We start from the raw sequence: 9,748 nt of genomic DNA, 5'->3' as shown, positions 1-9,748 counted from the left end.
ATGGTGTGGAAAAATTCTTCTTTTTCCAACTACCATCGGGGTCCATTGTAACTCTAGTTTATGTATCTTCTCTCTTCTTATTATTTTTTATCAATGGTGTGGAGAAAACCTTTATAAGTAATTCCTCTTCTTTTTCTTCTTTAGTGAAAATTGACCCAATGATGAGATATATTATTGGTTGGTGAATTGAATCTATCCCAAAATCAATGATTACACTTACACCAGTTGGCTTAAATAAGAGAGCTTTAGTTTCGGGAATAATGATTAAAGGTTGAAGGATGCTAATCATGCGAAAATTGGTGGGGGTCTCAATCTCTCTTTTGCTTGTGACCCCAGTGGCTTCTATCGCCAAAAGTGATTGCTCATATATAAGAACCTCTTTACCTCAAAAGAAATCGCATCTTATGCACAATTTATAAGCAAATAACCCACTGACAAGCGTCACGCTTCCATAATAAATAGACCAAAACAACTAAAAATAGGTTGACATTTGATTTTCAGGGAGAAAGGTGCTGACCATATTTGCTTCACTTGTAGCCAGTCTAGAGCGCATAAATCCACTTTCTAGTTTAAAAGCTCGGAGAACTACCAAATCAGAATTATAGATGGCTCAACACTAGTTTTTGGAGGAATGTCTTTATTTCTTTGTATCAGCTGATCAGCACAATGCAATGATAGCTAAATTTTTATGCACTTAGACAATGATTCTATCAATAAGTTTTGGTGACCATAAAAAATCTGACAATCTTTTCTAGGATTATTTTTCTTATATAAGTTACTGTCCAATTAGGGACAAATTCTATCCATAAACTGACTAGTTGTTCAAAGATGAGATAATTACTGCTTTTAGTGGTCCTATATGACCTTCTAAACGGAGTTCCTTTCAGGATAATTTCCTAACAATCTATTGACACTCTTTTTCCTTCCTGCTTAAACGAGCAGCTCTTAACTCATAAAGCCTCCAGGCATGGTAGGTGGGACTTGCGACGAAGCTTGTCCCTGTGAAACCAACTGTGACCGACCCGGACCTTGAACATAAGCTTGACCCATTCCTGTACCTACCATCTGTTGTTGCGGTGGAATTTGTTGTTGTTGCTGCATTTGCTGCAGCTGTTGAAGTTGAGGAAGCTGTTGCTGCTGCGTTTGAAGTCCTGACAGCTGATTCTGTTGTTGTTGCAGCTGCGGAAGTGGTTGCTGTTGTTGCAATTGCGACATTTGTTGCTGCTGTTGCAATGGCGGAAGTTGTTGTGGTTGTTGTAATTGCGGCATTTGCTGCTGCTGTTGCAGTTGGGGAAGCTGCTGTTGCTGCTGCGGTTGTAATTGCGGCATCTGTTGTGGTTGTAGTTGGGGAAGCTGCTGCTGCTGTTGTAGTTGAGGAAGCTGCTGCTGTTGTTGCAGTTGAGGAAGTTGCTGCTGTTGTTGAAGTTGAGGAAGCTGTTGTTGTTGCTGCAACTGGGGATGTTGTTGTAGCTGAGGATGTTGTTGTTGTTGTTGCATTTGTTGCTGTTGTTGCATCTGTTGCTGTTGTTGCTGCTGCTGAGATATTTGTGGCTTAAAAACGACCATGTCCTGGTTACACAAAGATCCCTTAGGATACTGGTAGAATCTGACAGAAATACTAGAGCATGAAATGTGTAATATTTAAGGAACTTTTTGCTGGCCCAAGGTTTAATTAATGATAATTTTGATGATGACAAACAATTGATTGTGAAATTACAAAGAATTAATCTTGAATTTTTATAAGCAAAATTAACAATTATGATCAACTCAAGATTTGAAAGAAAAAGATTGAAGATGGATAAAGAGCTTGAAGTTTGAAGATTCACAGGACTAGTCTACTAGGTTATCTTAGTCTTGTATTGCTTGAGTGAGCATTTAATTCTTGTTTCAATGGTTTTGACTCAACACGCACACTTTAAAGATTCACATTTTACAAAATTGCAAAAAAATCTATTCATAGTGATTTTTTAAAGTAGAGAGAAGTATTTTTTGAGACATAAACGTGTACTCAATCAAGATATTGAGAATAAATTTTCTTTGTATCAAGATCAAGTTGATAGGAAATGAAAAACAAGACAAATTTTTGCAGTGGATCAGCAGTAGAGAGATAATTCTTCACTGCACATTTTCAGTCGACTTGTTCGAGGGTTTTAAGCATTTCTGGTCAACCCATGAGAGGGTCCAGTGGATCGGTATAATTTAAACTGGATATATTTTTTCCCCCATATATTAGTGTTTTTGAGGTCTAAAATTATCAAATAACTAATGCAAAAGATCTCAACTTGTCAAAAACATTCTCATACTTTTTCAAAGCAAAATGGCATTTACTACTGCTTAGAAAGAGCATTGATTACAAAAACACTCTTGAGCAAAATGGCATTGACAAGCACTTATTGAGTGTTCACATATCTCCTAGCTTGAAAACTCGTATCAAAACATTACTAGGAGAGATTCCTGAATGAAGCAAACTTTCTAAACAAAAATCAAGAGTAAGGTTGCCAATCCCTAAGTTAATTTGGTGTGGAAAGGATAGCTAACATCCAAATTGAAACTTGACAGTCGTTGAAGGTGCGGTGAACCTCGGGTAGAGAAGTCACCGTTTGTACTTGGAGATATTGTGCCAAAAAGACGATCAAGAAAGTGGAATTGGTCAAACTCAAATTGCTTGGTGACAGTGGATGTAGGCTTATCGCAAAATCACTATAAATCTCGTTTAAAATTTCTTCTCTCCTTGCTCTTTTTGTTCATTGCAAATGTTCAGTTGATTTGTGAAGATCTACAATGCATAATTGGTTGATAATCCTTTTTGTTGAGTTTTGCATAATGTGTATTATGATATTGATTCTTGAGATTGAATATTAGTGATAAGCTTTTCTAATAATTATAAAACTTTTAAAATATTTTTAAAATCCAATTCACCCACTTTTGGGTAGTCATTTTGGGCCAACACCTTCAAAATCAAAAGCAACATGTACATGTTGAAAACAATTTAACTTGTTACCAACCAGATAGCTATGAAATAAAATGTTACTGTAATTTTGCTGGCCACTTTTGATATTGAAGAAACCTTGAAAAGTTTTATAGTGGATGTAAAAGAATTGGAATCCATTTAGACTTGGAATTTATCGACCTGTTTGGAAGTGCTTTTGAAATGGTTTTGTTTTGGGTTTGAGAAAGGAAATAAGAAATTTTTTGGGAATAGTGCTAAGTAATTTCTAAATTAAGTTCGGTTGTTTGTCTAAGAGATTGTTTTTGAGTATAAGAAAAGGTGAAACTGTGTTTGGTTAGGTTTCTAAAAACTCTGTTTGGTTATTTAATTGATACATTAAGTAATTAATTAGTAAAAATAATTAGGATATTAGTAATTAATATATTAGTAATATGCTAATAATTGTAAGTATCTTAATTACCAATTATTAGTAAGTAATAACTAATTAGTAGCACTAACAATAATTATTATAATAACAATTAATTAGTATTTAGTAAATAATTGTATATTAGTAAATCATTTAGTTTATTAATTAATAGCTACGGTTACTTAATTCAATAGTTAAGGCAAACTTTAATTCAATCCTGTAATACCCGAGATTTAATTAAGCCTTAAGCTAATAATAAATAAATTTAGTAAATTAAAATCATGCATCACATTTACCATTTACCTAAAAGTTATTTGTTGGCATTATATTTTATTATTATAGCTATCATATGATTTTATTAAACTTATAGCTTTGCTAATTGAGTTTTCAGTTTTAATGTGCAGTGCAACTAGCTCGATGTGGGAACTCAATGTGCTAAACTTATGAAGAAAAATGATATTTATTATGATTATTTGATATGATATTTTACCTCTATTATGATTGATTTAATGATGAATCATTATTTTATATTTTTATTATATGGTTTTATGTAAATGTGTTGAGGACTTAGTTGCTATTTTTAGTTTTTGTGAGAGAAGGCTATGTTAGTAAATTGAGTGAACTTTAGGCACCTAATTGAAGAAGAAAAATAGACTTTAGAGTTGTTATTTTGAATTTTTGGTGTGAGAAGTCTATGTTAGCAAATTGAGTGAACTTTAGGCACCTAATTGAAGAAGAAAAATAGACTTTAGAGTTGTTATTTTGAATTTTTGGTGTGAGAAGTCTATGTTAGCAAATTGAGTGAACTTTAGGCACCTAATTGAAGAAGAAAAATAGACTTTAGAGCTGATTTTATGAGGTTATGATAGCTATTAGAGGCTTAGAAAAACCTAGGCACTTGTTCTATTATAAGGCCACTTTTCTTTTGCTTAGTTTCTATCAAGTTTAGACTTCATTTTTGGGTCTATTTCAGCAAAAAACCCTAGAACTCCGACCATAGCACTTTCTTCTCTCTTCTCACTCATTTTCTCACCCAAAACTCAGAATCAAACCTAGGTTTTTAAGAGAGAATGAGCTAAAGACTCAACCAGCCCATCTCAACTCATTTTCAACCTAGAACCAAAAATAACCACCAAGTTTTGAGCTTCTATTCACTTGGGAACACGTTTTTCTTTGAGGTAACTTCTTTTTTATATTAGAAACTAAGATTTCAGAGATTACGATGTTGAAATTCTACTTGAGATTCAGATTTTTGATGGAGTTTATCATGCATGTTGGTTGTAAACTCTTAAAAACGAATTTCTTGAGGTTTTGGTTCAAATATTGGTTTCTAGGTGAAATTAATAATTTTAGCTTGATATTATTGATGATTATTTGAAGATACACTCTTATTAAGATGATGATTCATGTATTTGAGAGTGGTCTTTGAAGATTAAGATCTGCATGCTAGGTATTTGATGAAATGTTCAAATATAAGTCCTCTGTACAACCTATGTAGATTATGTTTTCGTGCCATATATACTTATGATTTTGACTGATCTTATATTTTTCTATTAAAGTAAACATCTCAAGCGTTACGTGAGTCTTTGAATCACTCCAAATGGATTTTTCTACATTTAGTTATGAATTTTATAAGTTCAGTTAAGAAGCTTTCATTTTCCTGACGAGATTATACTTTAATATGGATTTCGGGCTGTTTTTGGTTGGTTTGAAAAATCTAAAACCTATCATGTAGTAGCTCTAAAAAGAGGGTTTTGAGTACTTTTATTTACCACTGGTCTCATAATATTTTGAGTTTTGATGAATTTGTTATGAATATTTTCATAACAATGCGCAGTTATGCGTTTTGTTAAATGATGATATGAATGTGATTTTTGAAAGCTATGGTTTTTAAAGGTTAATTAACACATTGAAGGCTCCCCACAACTAGCTAGTTTGTGCTTGCAAAGTGGTGATCGAAATTCAGGTAAGTAGAGTTAAAAGCATTTCAAAACTGCATCACAAGACCCTATATGATTATGTTCAAAGAGTATTCATGATTAATTATTTTGAAAGAGATTATGATATTTGCTTATTATGTTTTTATGTTTTAAGAGATTTTATGGTATGGTATATGGATGAGAGGCTGGGGAAGCAGGGGGGCGAGGGACCGGTGCCCCAAATTAGAGAAAATGTCTCTTTGAGACAACTAGAAAAAAATACTAGTGGGAAGTCTCTTGTTGATCACAAGAGAAAGAGATTCTAAAAACCCCGCTTAGTGTTTAAGAGAAGAGAATTGGCCAAAATTAGAGAAGGTCATGTATAGAGAGGATTACTTGAAACCGAAGTTCTCTATCATACCTAAACTAAGAATAAGTATGAAAGTTTATGAACAATGATTAACAAAGAGATTTTAGCCACAGAGATTTTAAATACTTACTTTATTTGAAATCTACTTACTGAGTTTTTGCTCATTAGTTTTACTTTGTGATGCAGATGATGTTGTTGTTACCGAAGAGTAAAAAGAAAAATGATTTCCAAGGTTGGTTGAGTACTCCAAGTTTTACATCTGGCATCTAGCTTATATGTACTTCCAAACAATAGATGGGCTCAAAATGTTTTGTTTTGTTACTATGTCGCTTTTGAATAACTATTTAATGTTTAAGATTTGTGGTTGCGCACTTACTCATTTTGTTCAAAAACTTTTAGGAAAAGTTTGTGATGAAATCAACCACAAGTTTCCGCATCTTAAAAATGACATTATTTTTTTTAAGTATAGAAAGTATGTTTTAAGTAGCACCACCTCGCTAAATTCGGCCTTAGACTGGTTTAGTGCTGGGGGCGTTACAAATCCGTTCTTGCAAGTATGCCAATATATTATATGTCCCTTTTCAAGATGCCTGGGTCGGTAGTTTAACTGTTGGAGAGGGTTATGCAGTCTTTTCTTTGGGACAACCAGGAGGGTGGTAAATTGAAGAGCTTGGTAGCTTGGGACACCATTACGAGGAGTAAGCAAAATGGAGGTTGTGTTGGTTTCCTTTGGAACAAAATTCATCATGGGCTAGAGTCACACGAAGTATGGGTTGCAACCTAATGGCTGGGATTTGAACATTGTGACTAGAGGATCCTTTAGAAATCCTTGGAAATTTATCTCTCAGGGGCTGAATTCTCTTCTTCAAAATGTCAAATTGAGTGTGGGAAACGGCAACATAATCTTTTTTTGGAAAGATAAATGGTGTAACAATGAACCTTTGGAGTGTTTATTTCCGCGGCTCTTTAGATTTTTGGAGTTTCCAAATGCTTTAATTTATGATATTATATCATTGTCTAGTAATGATGAGTCAAAGGAACCGTAGTTTAGGAGAGGCCTCAATGATAGAGAGGTGGAGGATTTGCATTCTCTACTTCAAGTTCTTAATTTCGTTTCAAATTGTTCAGCTTCACCTAATTGTAGAGTTTGGTTGTGTGATCCCTTCCCTTAGGTTCTAATGATGAGTCAAAGGAACCGTAGTTTAGGAGAGGCCTCAATGATAGAGAGGTGGAGGATTTGCATTCTCTACTTCAAGTTCTTAATTTCGTTTCAAATTGTTCAGCTTCACCTAATTGTAGAGTTTGGTTGTGTGATCCCTTCCCTTAGGTTCTTTGTGTCGATCCCATTTGAGTTCCTTAGTGGACAAAGTTGATATCCCGAATTTTGAACCTTTAAAATTCATTTGGAAGTCTTGTGTCCCATAGAATTAAAGTCTTTGCTTGGTTGGTCTTTCATGGGAAACTTATGCAGCATTTGGAGCAAGGATTCATGCTATGGTTTGGATCATGGTTCGTGGCTCGCTACAGTATTTTCTCTCATAAAAAAACACGTAAACTGAGAATGGTTTTGAATCATGGTTTCGAACCCATGAACCAAACGTGCACTTAATACCTGCGATAGGGTACAGAGGAGAAACCCTCATTTGGTGCTCTCCCCATCTTGGTGTGTTCTCTGCAGGGAAAATGAAGAAACTATTGATCACCTACTACTACATTGTAGGATTGCCAGGTCACTTTGGAAAAAGCTAAGTATGGAGGTGCGTTTTAGTTGGGCAACTCCAGCAAAGTGTAGTTCTTAGATGGTTGAGAGAGTTGTGGATTTTGGTTCTAACAAGGCCAGAGTCCTATAGAATAGTACGGTGCTTTCATTACTATGGTCTCTGTGGATGGAAGGAATAGTAAAATTTTTTAGGAAAAGGAGATGGAGATAATTGATACTTTTGAGAAGGCTAAATTCTCTGCATCGCTATGGGCTGCTTCAGATAAAGCATTTAAAGGGTTCCCATGTTCTTTGGTTATTTTGAATTGAAAATATATAATAGGTAATTGATTTGAGAGATTGGTTTATGTGTTTATCCTATTCTTTTAGTTTTGGTCAGCTTTTCAAACCTGGCCATTTTGTTTCTTTTCGGCTTGAGGATGCTTTGTCCTCTGCCTTTGTTATTGATTTTTATCAATAGAGTTTTTATTATAAAAAAAAATTTAACTAAATATTTAACCTCTAATTATCTTTTTTTTTTTATAAGAAAGAAATTTCAATAATCACATGAAAAATAAACAATTATCTAATTATTTATTTATTTAATTACTATTAATTATGTGGAAGAATGTGTTTTACACGTGTATAGACTAAATTAGAAAAGTTTGAATATAATAGTTAGTTTCCCTAGAATTAGGTTGATTTGGTTAGTTTCCTTTTTTAGTGTGATATCCCACATATTATGGGATGTGATTGCCGTTTCTATAGGCTATGGCTCCTGTATATAAACCAGTTGTAATTGTCATGTAATATACAATCCCTTCAATTTTTCCTCTCAAATTTCCACATGGTATCAGAGCCTTAGGCTCTTTTTCTGGGAATGGAAACCCTAGCCTTCATCGCAGGGTTCTCTTTTCTTTTTCTGTCCTGTTGCCGAGGAGTTTTCTGAAACTACGAAATTGTACGGATTTGTACGGAGCTGCCCCCTGTTTCCTGCCCTGCCGCCACTGCTACCAGGAAGCTTTCGTAAGAGAGTGCCTGAATTGTATAAGCCTTCATCGCTGATATTTTACTTGACTCAACCGGCCTTAATTGCCTTGGGACTACTTGGTTTGATTGAGGATGTCGGAGGTGGCAGAAACAACAGCTACGATACAGTCGGAGGATGCAGAAATCGTTAGGCCTCAAGCCGGGGAATTGCAGAACATTCATGCCGCATATAGGCTGAATGGAAAAAACTATCTTAAATGGTCTCAACTTGTCCGGACTGTGCTGAAAGAGAAAGGAAAAATCAGCCACATCTTAGGGACCGGGCCAAAACCGGAAGATCCACGATTTGGAGCGTGGGATGAGGAGGATTCGATGATCATGGCATGGCTATGGAACTCCATGCATCCGGAGATTAGCGATACATGTATGGTCTTGGCCACTGCCAAGGATGTATGGGATGCAATTCAAGAAACGTACTCCAAGGCAAAGGATGCTGCCCAAGTCTACGAAGTCAAAGTTAAGACGGTCGCTGCAAAACAAGGAGATAGGACTGTCACTTAATATGCCAATCAAATGAAGGCTCTGTGGCAAGAACTTGATCATTATAGGGTGATTAAGACCAAGTGTCCCGATGATGCAGCAATTTTGAAGGAGTTTATTGAACAAGATAGAGTTTATGATTTCCTTGTTGGACTCAATCCAGAATTTGATTTAGTTAGAATTCAGATTCTTGGCAAACAGGAAGTTCCAAGTTTCAATGAAGTGGTGGCACTCATCCGAGGAGAAGAAAGTAGAAGGGAATTGATGCTTGAACCAAAGGGGATTGATAGTTCGGCTTTAGTTGCTAGTAACAGCAATAAGACAGCCACAAATGTAGAAAAAGTGCCGGCGGTCAAGAATGGGAGGATCAGCCAGCCAAAGACTCAAAACCGTGACTACAAAGACACTCTATGGTGTACCTATTGCAAGAAGGCACGTCATACTCGTGAGCGGTGTTGGAAATTGCATGTAAAACCACCAAGCCGCGAGTGGGGACAAAAAGGAGAGCAACCAAGGAACAATGGACGAGCCCAAATTGTAGCAGTGCCACCGCATGAAGGGACATCACAAGAGATGGGAAATCTCAGCCAAGAAGAAATTGAGAGGGTGAGATCACTTATTGGCAATCTTGAAAAACCATCAGGTACTTGTTCACTGGCGTATTCAGGTAAACTTCCCTTCTCCATTGGATTAAATGTCTCGGATATAGCCTTTACTAGCTCCTGGATTATTGACTCGGGAGCTACCGACCATATGACCCATTCATCAAAATAAAATTTCCTCATATACCCCATGTCCAAGTAATAGGAAAATAGTCACAGCCGACAGATCATTAACTACTGTGGCAGGCATAGGTGATGTCAAGATAAGCCCG

At 35.7% G+C, this 9,748-nt stretch overlaps 1 protein-coding gene across 1 annotated transcript in view; it reads right to left on the bottom strand.

Moving 5' to 3' along the window:
- Positions 1-638: 638 nt before the first annotated feature.
- Positions 639-9,748, bottom strand: part of LOC21393280 (mediator of RNA polymerase II transcription subunit 25) — a 47,538-nt gene continuing 38,428 nt past the window's right edge. Inside the window, 1 exon segment of the mRNA XM_024171816.1 lies at positions 639-1,569. Within this exon segment, the coding sequence (XP_024027584.1) occupies positions 946-1,569 (624 nt within the window). The 3' untranslated portion in view covers positions 639-945.

This window comes from Morus notabilis, unplaced genomic scaffold (genome assembly GCF_000414095.1).
Source record: "Morus notabilis unplaced genomic scaffold, ASM41409v2 Scaffold454, whole genome shotgun sequence".
Lineage (NCBI taxonomy): Eukaryota > Viridiplantae > Streptophyta > Magnoliopsida > Rosales > Moraceae > Morus > Morus notabilis.
Note: the sequence above shows the minus strand (reverse complement) of the source record. Positions and strands in the feature narration are given on the sequence as shown.